The sequence below is a fragment of the Schistocerca piceifrons genome, chromosome X (assembly GCF_021461385.2).
Source record: "Schistocerca piceifrons isolate TAMUIC-IGC-003096 chromosome X, iqSchPice1.1, whole genome shotgun sequence".
NCBI classification, from domain to species: Eukaryota; Metazoa; Arthropoda; class Insecta; order Orthoptera; family Acrididae; genus Schistocerca; species Schistocerca piceifrons.
The window spans coordinates 411,426,096-411,440,991 of NC_060149.1; the positions used below are offsets into that span (position 1 = coordinate 411,426,096).

General features: G+C 43.7%; 1 protein-coding gene across 1 annotated transcript in view; it reads left to right on the top strand.

The window, feature by feature from the left end:
• LOC124721530 (protein purity of essence) overlaps positions 1-14,896 on the top strand; it is a 482,247-nt gene that overhangs the window by 259,250 nt on the left and 208,101 nt on the right. Inside the window, exons 42-45 of the mRNA XM_047246550.1 lie at positions 3,097-3,243; positions 5,105-5,309; positions 5,495-5,672; positions 9,091-9,213. Of these exons, the coding sequence (XP_047102506.1) occupies positions 3,097-3,243; positions 5,105-5,309; positions 5,495-5,672; positions 9,091-9,213 (653 nt within the window). The remainder of the gene's footprint in view (positions 1-3,096; positions 3,244-5,104; positions 5,310-5,494; positions 5,673-9,090; positions 9,214-14,896) is intronic.

Below are 14,896 nucleotides of genomic sequence, written 5' to 3' on the forward strand. Positions count from 1 at the left end.
GTGACAGAAAAGTGCAGGATTATATAAAAATAAAATCATGCAACTAAGAACGTGGTAGCAGCAGCTTTAAAAATTCGATAATAGTTTTCAGACTATTTTGGAAGACTGTGAACCACCTCCATACATGAACAGAACTTTTGACTTCTAAATTTTAGATTTGGTTCTTTTGGAAGTGCAGTGAAGGGTGGAGTATTTGCTTTGAAACCAAATTTTGAAACATGGCAACATGAAATACTAAATGGCATATGAAAAATGTGCATGTACATAAAACAGTGCATAAGGATGAATGGACATAGCAAAATATAACTCATAAGTACAAAACCTGTTTTTTATTTTTTAAATAAAACTGTTTAATGATGTAGAGAATGGACATTGGAAGAGGAGACAAATAATAGCATCTGTCCTTTTTCTCAGTACACACACACACACACACACACACACACACACACACACACAGGGTGAGGCAGCTAAGTCATAACACCCCCATTCTATCTCCCCAATCCTAATAGATACAAAAATGCCATTTGGACAGTGAATTGCAGGGACATGGGCTAGTTGAATACATCAGATTTCTTGTTTGTACTATTTTTTATTACAGAGATATGAGGCTATCTTTGGTTTTTTAAATGGAGCCCTATGTTAAATTTTAGTGTAACATGATGGGCTTAAAAAGATGGTTTCAAATATGTGTATACCATAATATTTAGGCGAATAGTTTTTGAGACACAGATACGTTCCCGTATCGTATTCATCCTTTGAAGTGGCGTTGTCCAATACAACCTTTCCTGTTCACCACTGAGGAACTTAACAGGGAAGGCGTTGTTTTCCTGCTTCTCGGTAATGCTGCAACGTATGCACATGGCAGCTGGAGAGAAGGGTATAAATGTGGTGCTGAGGTAATGAGACAGCGCGTTTCCATCACAGTTTCTTCGAGCAGACATATAAACCAACGAAAAAAAGCTAGATATGATTCTAGTGAATGGTGAAAGCAGAAGAAATGCTATTAGAGCAATAAAGCTATATGGAGAGCTGTATCCTGATCGTGAGCATCGTATGCACCAGCTTCTTGCACATATTTGCAATAAACTACTTGAATTGAGATCAAGGAACACCATACAGAGGACAAGGCAGAAAACTGCAACTGGTGAGGTACATCAAGAGGGCATTGTAGTGTTGACGCATAACAACTCTACTGTTTCGTCGCGACGTATCAACTTGGAATGTGGTAGAAGTCAGTGTTCTACGCATATTGCACCAGCCTAAATTTCACCTGTTTCGCCTCTCATTACATCAAGCACTCACCGGTGTGAATTTCGAATGACGCCAGGAATTTTGCCGGTTTCCTCTGCAGCGCCTACAAGATGATCCAACATTTTTTCGACGGGTGCTTTTTACTGATGAACCGACTTTCACCAGCCACAGTAATGTGAATTTGCATAATATGCATTACTGGTCAATAGAGTACCCTCAGTGGCTTCGACAGGTACAGCATCAGCAACCATCGAGTGCTAACGTGTGGTGTGGCATCGTCGGAAATATCATTGTGAGGGCCGTACATCATTCTGGGTATACTAAATGGCAATAACTATGCACAGTTCCTGCGAAACATTCTGCCCATTTTGCTGGAAGAGGTACTACTAACTATGTGTCAGTGCATGTGGTTCCAACATGATGGCTATCCTGCTCTCTCTTCCCGTGTGGCTACAGAGCTGTTAAATGAAAAGTTCCTGGATTGTCGGATAGGACGACGTACTGAAGTGAAGTGGCCAATTTGGTCTCCTGATTTGGCCCCACTTGATTTTTTTTCTGTGGGGAGCAATCAAACATAAAGTGTATGCTCAAATACCAACTACGCCAGATGATATGAAGCTATGTATCATCAAAGCATGGACTGATGTGTGTACACCCTCGCAGCAGTTCACAAATCATTTGACCGGCGGCTACGAATGTGCATTGCAGCAGAGGGGAAGCATTTTGAGCACATGCTTCAGTAAAGTTTTGTATCATGTACAGTATGTATTTTGCATCTTTGTGTGTATTTGCTTCATATTGTGATCAAAAGTAAATATTTTTCAAATAAAGAAACAAATACGTATGAAATAATTCTGACCAATACGGGCCTCCTCATTTACATTTGTATTTCTGTTACTTAAAATGTATTAACATCTTGTAGTATTTTAATACTGTATGTTGTCTACTATATTGGTATCATAGTTGTCAAATAACTGAATAATATTTGTGCAACATCATCAGTTAATTTTTGCACAAAATATCGCAGTATGTATTACTATTGTCGGGTAAATGGATGTGTTTGTGTACGGACGGACTCGCGATGTTTACCATGTACTCTACACGACAGGAAAGGTGGCATTGGACAATGCCACTTTGAAGGATGAACACGTTACAAGAACATATCTGTGTCTCAAAAACTATTTGCCTAAATATTATGATATACACATATTTGAAACCGTCTTTTTAAGCCCGTCTTGTTTGCTAAAATTTAACATAAGGTTCAATAAAAAGAAAAAAAAGGAAAGATCACCTCATATCTCTGTAACAAAAATAGCACAAACATGAAATGTGATTTATTCGAGTAACCCCTGTCCTGCAATTCACAGTCCAAACGGCATCTTTATATCTATTACGGTCGGGAGACAAAAGGGGTGTTATGACTTAGCTGCCTCACCCTGTATATAAAAGAAAATGGGAGAGGGGGGGGGGGGGGGAAGGAGAGATTGAAATCACGATCTGACATATTGTTATAATGTAATGGAGTTATTGTAAAATTATATATGAGATAGCAGAATGTTATTCAGTGCATAAAAAGTAGCAATTATGATATGACTTAGGTAAACAATTAAAGATATGTTATCCAATAATCTGAATTCCAGGCTTTAATGTCTTAATTGATTTAGTGTCTTTTTTAACAAATTTTGCACTCTTAACTGTAAAATTATTTTACTGTAAGCGTAGACAGAAATATTGAGTCACACATCAATTTGGAATAAACTGTACTTGTTTTGAAGTGTAGTTGGAAATTGATTAATTGACTGACTTGTTGTAACTAAAAAATTTTGGGACTATGTTTTTTTCTAGTTACGGGAAGCTAAAAGACATTTACAATTGGAGTGATGACACTGAAGAATTGGTAACCAGTGCCACGGCCCATCCACAAGCTGCAGCAGCAACTGATGGAGATGATAGTGGTATTGATGTACCACAGAATCTGTCATGCCTTGAAAAGTAAGTATTTTGGTCTCTCTCTCTCTCTCTCTCTCTCTCTCTCTCTCTCTCTGTGTGTGTGTGTGTGTGTGTGTGTGTGTGTGTGTGTGTGTGTGTGTGTGTGTGTGTGTCCCTCTCCCCCCCTCCCCCTCCCCTTGCCACCTAGTGTGTGTGTGGGGGGGGGGGGGGGCAGTTTAAATTTATGTCAAATAGTAACATCTGTAGTGCCTTGACGGTGTAAAAAAAGTCTTAATGTCAATGCAGTTGAGAGAAATGACCATTTGTCACATATTTTGAATCTCAAACTCGCCCATCAAAACCTATACATGAAACCACTATGTATGCATAATGTCGTTTGTGCATAACCGTCTCAGTGAGAGTCTTACTCACATTGGTCCCGTGTTTTCAACTTCACATCTCTCTGTATTGGAATAGCTGTCATCATTCTCAGGGATTTTGACATCTGTGCAAGATAAATGCCTCCTCTAGAGTGTTCCATGTCATCACAGTCTTCATCAGTTTATGTATAAGTATTTTCTATTTGTCAATTTACACCTTAAATCAGATTATCATTTCAATCTTTTATCATCATTGGGAGTTGAACAATGAACTTTCTTGATCTAGCTACTACCCATTTATCTGGTTAAATGTCGTGCACCCACCTTCCATTTCATTTTCTCTTTGTTCTTAAGTCTTCCATCCCAGGCTGTTTCTTGATAAATTTCTTTTTCTCCCTCTCCTAGTAATTCCCCCATGGATCTCCCTATTACTCAGTGAGCCTCCCCCTCCCCCCCTCCCCTCCCATTTATAATTGTTCCCAAATTAAAAGGCTGTGTACCACTACTGTAAGACAAAATTGATAATACAAGATGATTATAAACTTTCCTTTTCAAATAAATCAGAAGTTTCATTTTGTATACACAATTTAGTTTATCAAAAGTGTTCCAGGGCAATTTGACTCTTCTGTTTATGTCGTTTGCTGCCCCTTCCACTTTCCTTCAGTGGCCCTAAATACAGGTATTTATCAGTTGCTTCTGTGGCTCCATTCTTGATTTGTACCATTTTCTTACTATAGTTTACTTTCAGACTTAAATTTTACCATTCATTGTTAAAGTTTATCTGGACTAGAGGCAAATGGTATGTTATTAGGAAAACATAAGTAGTTAACTCACAGTCCTTCTTTTTCTCAGTTTACAGATTAGAAGATATACTCTATTGCTGTTGAGAATATATTTTGATGGGTACGGAATAACTGTGTCTGACTTTCTTTAAATTTTCTTTGAATGTACATGTTAATAAGTATATTAACATAAGTTGATATATGCCCTGTTTCTGACCTGTTTCTGAAGAGCTTCCACTAAAGGAGATCACACTGTCCAGTTTGTGTGTGTGTGTGTGTGTGTGTGTGTGTGTGTGTGTGTGTGTGTGTGTGTGTGGGAGGGGGGGGGGGGAAGCTCTTTTCACTGAAGGCGTAAATGTTTTGTAGTCTTTTCATTATGCCTGTCTGCTACACAGTGCCTCCTCACTGTGGTTAGTAGCAATCTATCCTTTTCATAATACTAAGTTCAATTAAGATGGATATCTTTGTAGCATTACATGAATCGCAGTATTAATCTGCATTTATAGCATCCTTTGTTGAATTGATATTCTGGAATTCTATATGCTCGCAGAAGAAATGGTACTTGAAAAAATGGTCAATATCTACATTTGTTGTGAAAGAGGCAGAGCCTAAGCTCAGACAACGAATGAGTAAGGTCTTCATAAATTTTGTTTTCAGGGGAAGACTTGATGTCATGTGACTGATTGAATCAATAATAAAGTTAGTATGCTCATGAGGGAATCAGTCTTTTCTTAGATTTACTGTACTCTTTTTATTTTTCAGGGTCCTCTCTTCTATATTGTCTGTTATTGACAACTTTTTTGGAGTTAACCTTCCAACTACAGATGATCTCCAGGTGTTCAAATCTCATGCTAAGGACCTTGTTACATTATTGTTATATATACCTGTTCCATCCTGTGTTGAGACTGCTGCAGAATCACTTCTGTCAACATTACATCCAACAAGGACTGCATATTTCAATTACAAAGTAAGTAAATTATATACTGTTACTGTTCATTTTATTGGTGATTAAAAGCAGACACCACATGTTTCACTTCACTACTCCCTCTCCTACTCTTCTACTACTTTTACCTTGGTCTCTCCTTTCCTGTTGTGTAAAATAACAGGATTTGCTCTCTCTTTAATTTTGGAACTTGTTTTTCTTGTTTGCAGGACCATGTTCTTCTAGGCCATGTAAACACAGAGTTTGCACTTATGAGAGATCAACAAGATCCTAAGACCATAGATGCAGAGGCATTTTACCAACTGGTTATGACCATAAGAAGTATAGCTGTTGCAAGGCCCCACAATTTAGCAAAATTTGAGAAAATTGTAAATGAAGAACATCCACGTAAGTTGGTTTTTTCTTGACTGTGTACAGATAGTTCAATATATAACACAGTTTGATTTTTCAGACAACTTTTTTTCCACCTGTATTGTAGCCATAATCCATTCAGCAGAAACAATTTGCCCCAAGTAATGTATTTTGCGGATTTTTTTGACTAATTGGACTTACTTGAGTTACGACACATCATGAAATAACTTTTTAATGATTGATGTAAGTAAATAAAATGGTACTTTGCAACTATTTTAATGGTGCGCTACTTTTGCCAGTTTCAGGGTGTTCAACACTAAAAAATGCAATTGAACAAGGGCTCCATGCTCTCCCTCCCTCTCTCCACCCCCTCCCACTCTCCCGAACAACCTCTCCTCCCCTCTCCCCCCTCTCTCCCCCTCTCTCACCTCTCTCTCCCCCACACCCACCACCCTCTCCTCCCCCTCTCCCTCACAATCTCTCCTCCCCCCACTCCTCCCTCACAATCTCCCCTCCCCCCTCTCTCCTCCCCCTCTCTCCTCCCCCTCTCATCCTCCCCCTCTCTCCTCCCCCTCTCTCCTCCCTCACCCTCTCCTCCCCCTCTCTCCTCCCCCTCTCTCCTCCCCCTCTCTCCTCCCCCTCCTCCTCCCCCTCCTCTCCACCCCCTCTCTCCCCCTCTCTCCTCCCCCTCTCCTCCCCCCTCTCCTCCTCCCCACCTCTCACCTCCCCCTCTCTCCCTCACACCATCTCCCCCCTCCCCCTCTCACCTCCCCCTCACACTATCTCCCCCACACCCTCTCTTCCCTCTCCTCCCCCACACCCTCTCCTCCCCCTCTCCCCTCTCCCCCCTCTCCCCTCTCCCTCTCCCCCCACACCCTCTCCTCCCCCACACCCTCTCCTCCCCCACACCCTCTCCACCCCCACACCCTCTCCACCCCCACACCCTCTCCTCCCCCACACCCTCTCCTCCCCCACACCCTCTCCTCCCCCACACCCTCTCCTCCCCCACACCCTCTCCTCCCCCACACCCTCTCCCCCCCACACCATCTCCCCCCCCATACCATCTCCCCCCTCCCCGTCTATCCCTCACACTATCTCCCCCCTGGCCATCTCCCCCCTGGCCATCTCCCCCCCTGGCCATCTCCCCCCCTGGCCATCTCCCCCCTGGCCATCTCCCCCCCGGCCATCTCCCCCCCGGCCATCTCCCCCTCGGCCATCTCCCCCCCCTGGCCATCTCCCCCCCCCTGGCCATCTCCCCCCCCTGGCCATCTCCCCCCCCTGGCCATCTCCCCCCCCTGGCCATCTCCCCCCCCTGGCCATCTCCCCCCCCTGGCCATCTCCCCCCCTGGCCATCTCCCCCCCTGGCCATCTCCCCCCCCTGGCCATCTCCCCCCCCCTGGCCATCTCCCCCCCCTGGCCATCTCCCCCCCCTGGCCATCTCCCCCCCCTGGCCATCTCCCCCCCTGGCCATCTCCCCCCCCCCTGGCCATCTCCCCCCCCTGGCCATCTCCCCCCCCTGGCCATCTCCCCCCCCTGGCCATCTCCCCCCCCTGGCCATCTCCCCCCTGGCCATCTCCCCCCCCTGGCCATCTCCCCCCCCTGGCCATCTCCCCCCCTGGCCATCTCCCCCCCCCTGGCCATCTCCCCCCCCCTGGCCATCTCCCCCCCCTGGCCATCTCCCCCCCCCTGGCCATCTCCCCCCCCTGGCCATCTCCCCCCCTGGCCATCTCCCCCCCCTGGCCATCTCCCCCCCCTGGCCATCTCCCCCCCCTGGCCATCTCCCCCCCTGGCCATCTCCCCCCCCTGGCCATCTCCCCCCCTGGCCATCTCCCCCCCCTGGCCATCTCCCCCCCTGGCCATCTCCCCCCCTGGCCATCTCCCCCCCTGGCCATCTCCCCCCCTGGCCATCTCCCCCCCTGGCCATCTCCCCCCCTGGCCATCTCCCCCCCTGGCCATGGCCATCTCCCCCCCCTGGCCATGGCCATCTCCCCCCCTGGCCATGGCCATCTCCCCCCCTGGCCATGGCCATCTCCCCCCCTGGCCATGGCCATCTCCCCCCCTGGCCATGGCCATCTCCCCCCCTGGCCATGGCCATCTCCCCCCCCTGGCCATGGCCATCTCCCCCCCTGGCCATGGCCATCTCCCCCCCTGGCCATGGCCATCTCCCCCCCCTGGCCATGGCCATCTCCCCCCCCTGGCCATGGCCATCTCCCCCCCCCCTGGCCATGGCCATCTCCCCCCCCCCTGGCCATGGCCATCTCCCCCCCCCTGGCCATGGCCATCTCCCCCCCCCCTGGCCATGGCCATCTCCCCCCCCCCCTGGCCATGGCCATCTCCCCCCCCCCTGGCCATGGCCATCTCCCCCCCCCCCTGGCCATGGCCATCTCCCCCCCCCCCTGGCCATGGCCATCTCCCCCCCCCCCTGGCCATGGCCATCTCCCCCCCCCTGGCCATGGCCATCTCCCCCCCCCCCTGGCCATGGCCATCTCCCCCCCCCCCCTGGCCATGGCCATCTCCCCCCCCCCCTGGCCATGGCCATCTCCCCCCCCCCCCTGGCCATGGCCATCTCCCCCCCCCCCTGGCCATGGCCATCTCCCCCCCCCCCTGGCCATGGCCATCTCCCCCCCCCCCCTGGCCATGGCCATCTCCCCCCCCTGGCCATGGCCATCTCCCCCCCCCCTGGCCATGGCCATCTCCCCCCCCCCCTGGCCATGGCCATCTCCCCCCCCCTGGCCATCTCCCCCCCCCTGGCCATCTCCCCCCCCTGGCCATCTCCCCCCCCTGGCCATCTCTCCCCCCCCCCGGCCATCTCTCCCCCCCCCCCCGGCCATCTCTCCCCCCCCCCCGGCCATATATATTTATAATATATATTCACAGATTTTCTTCGTAAATCAGTCTACCTATTTGTAGAAACCATATAAAAATCCCTACAGTAGTTCCTGAGATTAGTCCAAACATCCAGACAGATGCAGATGGCAAAAATAAATTTGTATTTGTTGAAGTGATTATTGAAACTACTTACCAGATTGGGACTTGAACCTGAGACTGTCCCCTTTAAGTGCCCTACTGACTAAGCTATCAGAGCACAACTCATACCTGCCTTCACACCTTCACTTCTACTAGTACTTCCTCTTCTATCTTCCAAAATTCACAGAAGCTATCCTGCGTGCCTTTTGGGAGTAGTTCTCATGGAAGAAAGAAACTGAGTAAGATGGGGCAGTAAAATAAAATTCACAGAAAGAATCAAATGGACATCAGTCAATTAGCATACATTCTTATTAAACACCCACATCTGCAGAGAGAGAGAGAGAGAGAGAGAGAGAGAGAGAGAGAGAGAGAGAGAGAGAGTGTGTGTGTGTGTGTGTGTGTGTGTGTGTGTGTGTGTGTGTGTGTTTTATTGTTACTTGTATGATAAGTGCTGTCTTACATTCTAAATTACTTTCATTACTTCCAGCATCATGTCCAAGTGAAGCTGCAGAAAGAGCAAAACATTTTATAGTGAGAGTAGTCGAAACATTGTGGCGTATTCATTCAGCCCGGCCAGTGAATATGACATTAGCTCCAGTGTATATAATAGGTGAGAACAAGTTACTTTGTATTATTATGTAGTAGTCATATAACTTCTGAATAGATTTTGGTAAGGGGGCTTTGATTTTGAAAAATAAGTTCTACTTTAATTCTGTATTCCATTTGTTACAGTGATACACATTTAGTTTGCAAGAATACTTGTGGCATTTAGTTTGTAAGAATACATGTGGCACATATTTTTACTCACAAGAGAAGAGTACTGCATTTAATATAAATCTAGTTTTGATTATTGCTTGACTTAGTTGCTGAGTTTGTAGCCACATTTCTTAAGTAAGATTTTTAGAATGTTAATCATGTCATAGGTACTTTTCTGGTGTCTTGGACTTGCTCAATATGATCGTCATTGGCACCCCATATTAATTTTTTTAATATTCCTTCCAATAAATTTTAAAATTGTGATCTGTTTCCATGAGGTCTTAAATGGCATAACAATTTTTTTTTAGCACAGAGTAATTTAGTGAATTTATGAAAGACATTGGATTCACATTCAGAAAAACAGCATTTCAAATCCTTTTCTGGCCATCTAAGTTGTGTGTTCCATGGTTTCCCTAAACCATATGAGCTTCGCGTTTCCAAGACAAGTTGAGCCTTGATCCGACACATGGTTTTAATTTACCAGTAAGTTTCGTATCAAAGCCCACTCCGTTGCAGAGTGAAAATTCATTCTGGGAAATTAGAACTGAATTGTTAATAATTTGTAAACTGTTGAAAGTAGTGTACATTCTTTTAAAATCCTTATGGAACCATATATTGTAGATATGAAACTACGTTTTTTTTTGTTTTCACAGCAGAGCGAGATCTCAAACATATTAAGTGTTCCATATATTTTACAGTAGTTTATATTTGACTGAAACATTCCATTCATGTTAAAATTATTCTATTCTTAGTTGTTGCCCCACACTTCTCCAAATGTTCAGCGGTGAAGCATGTAATTTTTTGTGGGGTAGGCTGAGAATTACGAATTTCGAAAAAAAAAAAAAAACTTGTAAAATAGAAATGCTGCAAATGTAACCTAGTTACATATTTGTACTCAGTTTGATACTACTACAGAAATTGTTATAAATAAATGCATGAAAATATTGAACAGCTACACATTTATAAAAATATAATACGCAGTAACTCACTGTTACATATTTTTATAAATTAGTTCTATTCTCGTGTCGTTTTTCTGGGTGTAAAAGTTGATAACATCAGATATGAACTCCTGCCTCTTGGTTGAAGATTTCACAGTTGCCTTCTCTGTAGCCAAAACCACGAAGTTTGACAGTCTGTCATTTGTCATTGTGTTGCAAAGGTAGGTTTTAACGCATTTTAATGTCCTTACGCTTCTTTCACAAGATGCAGTGGTTGGTGGAATTGTAAGAACCAATGACAGTAATTTCTCACATTCAGAGACCACGTTTTTTAATCCATTGTTTATAATGGATTTAAGGAGGCCCTGAGGCTGTAGACATTTATCCCCACTGCTGTTAATAAATGTAAGCTCCCTTTCCAGTTTTCACTGTCAAAGAAAGGATATATTTAAGTAGTTTTCAACTTCACATATTGTGAAATTTTTTGGCCTACTATAACCTGAGAGCTTTTTCTTGATTACAAGTTCTGTGAAATCTGTTTCATGAAAGTCCTGGAATCTAGTTGCCATGTTTACTACTACCGTATCAGTTATTTCGAATGTTAACCTTCTGAGTACTTGCATCTGTTTTGTTAAAATTAATTTCAGATACTCCTCCTGAATTTATAAGGCTATGCTTTGTCGATCCATTTCAGACTAATTTCCTCGCACCTTAGTCTTTCAACAGCCTTAACACAGTTTGCAGTTTCAAGCTTACAGTGTCATATGCCCACAGTTTTACTTTGCAAGATGACAAGCAATACTTCTATACTGGAAAATCGAATTGTACAGCCACAGTAGGGGGGGATTGATAATTTAGTATAAAATTTAGTTGAATTGCTTGATGTAAAGAATTACCATCCCAACCTACATTGTTCAGCACATCATTAAATGCTGCTTTCAGGTCTGTGTTGAAAAGAAAAATGATTTGTACAGCACATAAATGAAAATTCCACCTTAGGGCTTGGTAGTTTAAATCCCCTTTGCCTCAGACGTTCACTTATTTTACTGGAATGCCTAAAAAATGGGTGAAATCCTGATAGATTTGCTGCAACAATATTTACTTTTGTAATTTACTTACGAGCGTAGAGGAGGACTAGGTTCGACTGATGTGCGTAGCAGTGGATAAAAGAGCGCGAGGATATGCTTGTTTAACAATAGAATGGACAACATTGTGCTGCAGCCTTCATTTGTTTTCGTTACTAATTTGATTTATCAATATTCCAACTGCTTAGCACTTGCAACAAAACAATGGCATTGGCTTGTGCACTCTGACCTCTGGATACGTTACAAAACCTTAAGAATCTCTCTTGTATTTCATCTGATTCATTATTTGCAAAACAAAAAATTAACTCATTTGACTTATAGTTGATACATCCATTGTTTAGTTAGCTTGTATTGATACAAAAGGACTATTTGTAACTTCAAGTGAAGTTTGTTCTTCATCATCATCGATCGTACAAGCTATTGATGCTTTCTTTGACTCAGAGGAAGTGCCTTTAAATATTCCATCGGATGCTAAATGATTTTTCATATATAGTTCTTTTTTGCCAAGAAATCCAGAAGTTCTGATATAATTTCCTTTATTTACTGACGTCTCAGAGTCTTCGTGACCTCAAAGAGCCAACTCTTGCCATGCTAAGAAGCAGGTAGTCGAAATGTCTCTTCATTATATACTTTCGTTTCGATCAGCCTTCTCATTATGTTTCAAAGCTTACAGATGTGTCTCTTCTGAGGGAACGTTGTCAATTCTTACTGTATCTAGCTGATTGTATTTAACAGCTGCTGTGGTATGTGAAATGGAACATTCATAGCTTTTAGCTTTCGAAAGGAAATTGTGAAAATTCTTTTCACCTACTCGCCACTTATGCCATTCAAAGCCGCCATTACCCATTCCAAATAGTACACAGTAAAAACAAAAAAGTTTTGTTCCTTACAAAGCTGCCACTTAATGATGCTTTAGAATTGTACCATTGTGTTTGGAAATGTCATACAGATTTTCCATCAGATGTTTTTAATAGACAAACTCGGTGTCGGCTTTCACTCTTTCACCAAGAGTTTATCATCCAAAGTAAGACGAGTGAAGAACACTGGGTGTTCAGTTAAAAAATTCAGTGGATCTTGTGATCCAGTTTGAGGTAGTCAGCAATACCGTCCATTACAAGATAATGATTTAAAAATGTTAGACAACTTACAGTTTCCCTTCCGGCAACACAGTGACAAGACAAATTGATGATGATACCTCACACGTGATAGGGCATACCAAAATATACTTCACTAATAGGTTAATCACTAACTAGTAACTACATTGTAACTACAAAATTCATTAAACTTCCTGGCAGATTAAAACTATGTGCCGGACCGAGACTCGAACTTGGACCTTTGCCTTTTGTGAGCAAGGGCTCTACCAACTGGGCTATCCAAGTGCAACTCACGACCCGTCCTCACAGCTTTACTTCTGTTAGTACCCCGTTTCCTACCTTGCAAACTTCACAGAAGCTCTCCTGCGAAACTTGCAGGATTAGCAATCCTGGAAGAAAGATTATTCTAGAGACATGGCTTTGCCACAGCCTGGGGAATGTTTCCAGAATGAGATTTTCACTCTGTAGCAGTGTGTGCACTGATACGCTTGAGGTAAGGAAAAGGTCTCGAGTTTGACTCTTGGTCCAGCGTACAGTTTTAATCTGCCAAGAAGTTTCATATCAGTGCACAATCTGCTGCAGAGTGCAAATCTTATTATGAGGAAACAATTCATGTTCATTGTTTCAAAGCCCGTCTAGTACTGTTGATATGAAAACCTACAGACACGCTACGGAACTACCAACTTTTGAAATAAGTAAGGCCACTAAATTTTAATCTCAGGAACAGTGAAAATACATAGGCTATTTCCTATCATCTGGCAACAACATCCAGTGATGATGCACTCACATTTATTTTCTGTGGATTATGAATGTCTTCTTGTTCTTTGTGTCTTAAATAAAAAGTTTAATTAAGAGTTAATGGTTTCTCATTTTGCTCGGCTTGCTGCTAGAGTGATAGATGATGCAAAGTAGCACTGTCTGTCAGGGAACTGCTGAATGACTTGTCATTACACTGATGCATGTATCCACCTGCAGGCAAGAAGCAGAAACAAATCAAACACCAGCTTTTAAAAATCGTACCTAAGCTGTAGGAACCTCAGCCAGCCACAAGACAGAAACAAGCTTATGTCACTTGCTCGTAACATGCATGGGATTCCAAGCTGTTATTGGTTGCAGAGCTAGAGAAGTGATGCATTGTACAAGCGGATGCATGTACAAAGTTCAGATGTAAACTGTTTGGAAACATTTACGAGGGCGTGTGATCAAATTGGATTAAATTCAGTTTGAATGAATTACTTTGGAATTCTTTGGGTTAGCTCAGCCTTCAAGCATTAATGGATGCTTTGCCACTGCAATTGAGGAGAGACCCGACAAACTTGCTGGCCAAGGTAGGGTTTGGCAAGCACAAAGTCAAGCAGTAGAAACTCTCACCGTGTGCGGCAGGCATTATTTTGCTGAAATGAGAGCCCAGGAAGGCTTGCCATGAAGGGCAACAAAAAGGGGCATAGGATATTGTCAATGTACCACAGTGCTTTAAGGGTGCTGTGGCTGACAACCAAAAGAATACTGCTATGGAAAGAAATGGAATCCCAGACAAGATCCCGCTTTGAATTGAGCCACGATGACCATCGAAGATGTGTCTGGAGATGCCTTGAACAGCGTTAGGATACCGACTTCACTTTCACCCTCCATACAGCCTAACAACCAGAGGTGATGCTCTGGGCTGCCATTTCTTTTCATAGGAGGACCGATTTGGTTACAGTACAGTGGCACGTCAATGATATTCTATGCCTTGTTTTGTTGCCCTTCATGGCAAGCCATCTTGGGCTTACTGCACACGCACACAGTGAGAGTTTCTACCACTTGTCTTCGTCCTTGCTAAACTCTACCTTGTCCAGCAAGGTCAATGGATTTCTCCCCAACTGAGAATGTTTGGAGCATTACGGGCAGAGCCCTCCAACCAGTTCAAGGCTTTGATGATCTAAGATTCCAATTGGACAGAATTTGGCATGACATCCCTCAGGAGGACATCCACTGGCTCCATTAATCAATGGCAACCCTTAAAACTGCTTGCACAAGAGCCAGAGGTGGACCAACATGTTATCTCCTTGTTCAGTTTGTGAAGCTCTTTTTGTTAAATAAATAATCAAATTTTTCTGAAATTTTAGTCCTTTCTTTGTCTGTAAATGTACATCACATTTACTGATTTCCATCCCATTCAGCTATTCAGATAATTCCTTCGTGATGTGGCAGTATCTTGGCCAACCCCCTCCACCACTACCTTCAGAGTGTATTATGCAGTGAGGTAATCAACAAGAATGACATTGTGTATCGCACAACAGAATTTTTTTCTTTAAGTTAGAGAATCTATTTTCACGTGAAACTCACAATCTATTTCCACATGAAAGTCACCATAGTTAGTCATTACTAGAGACCGGATTATATGCATTTGCATGTTGCATATTCATTTGCATATTTTG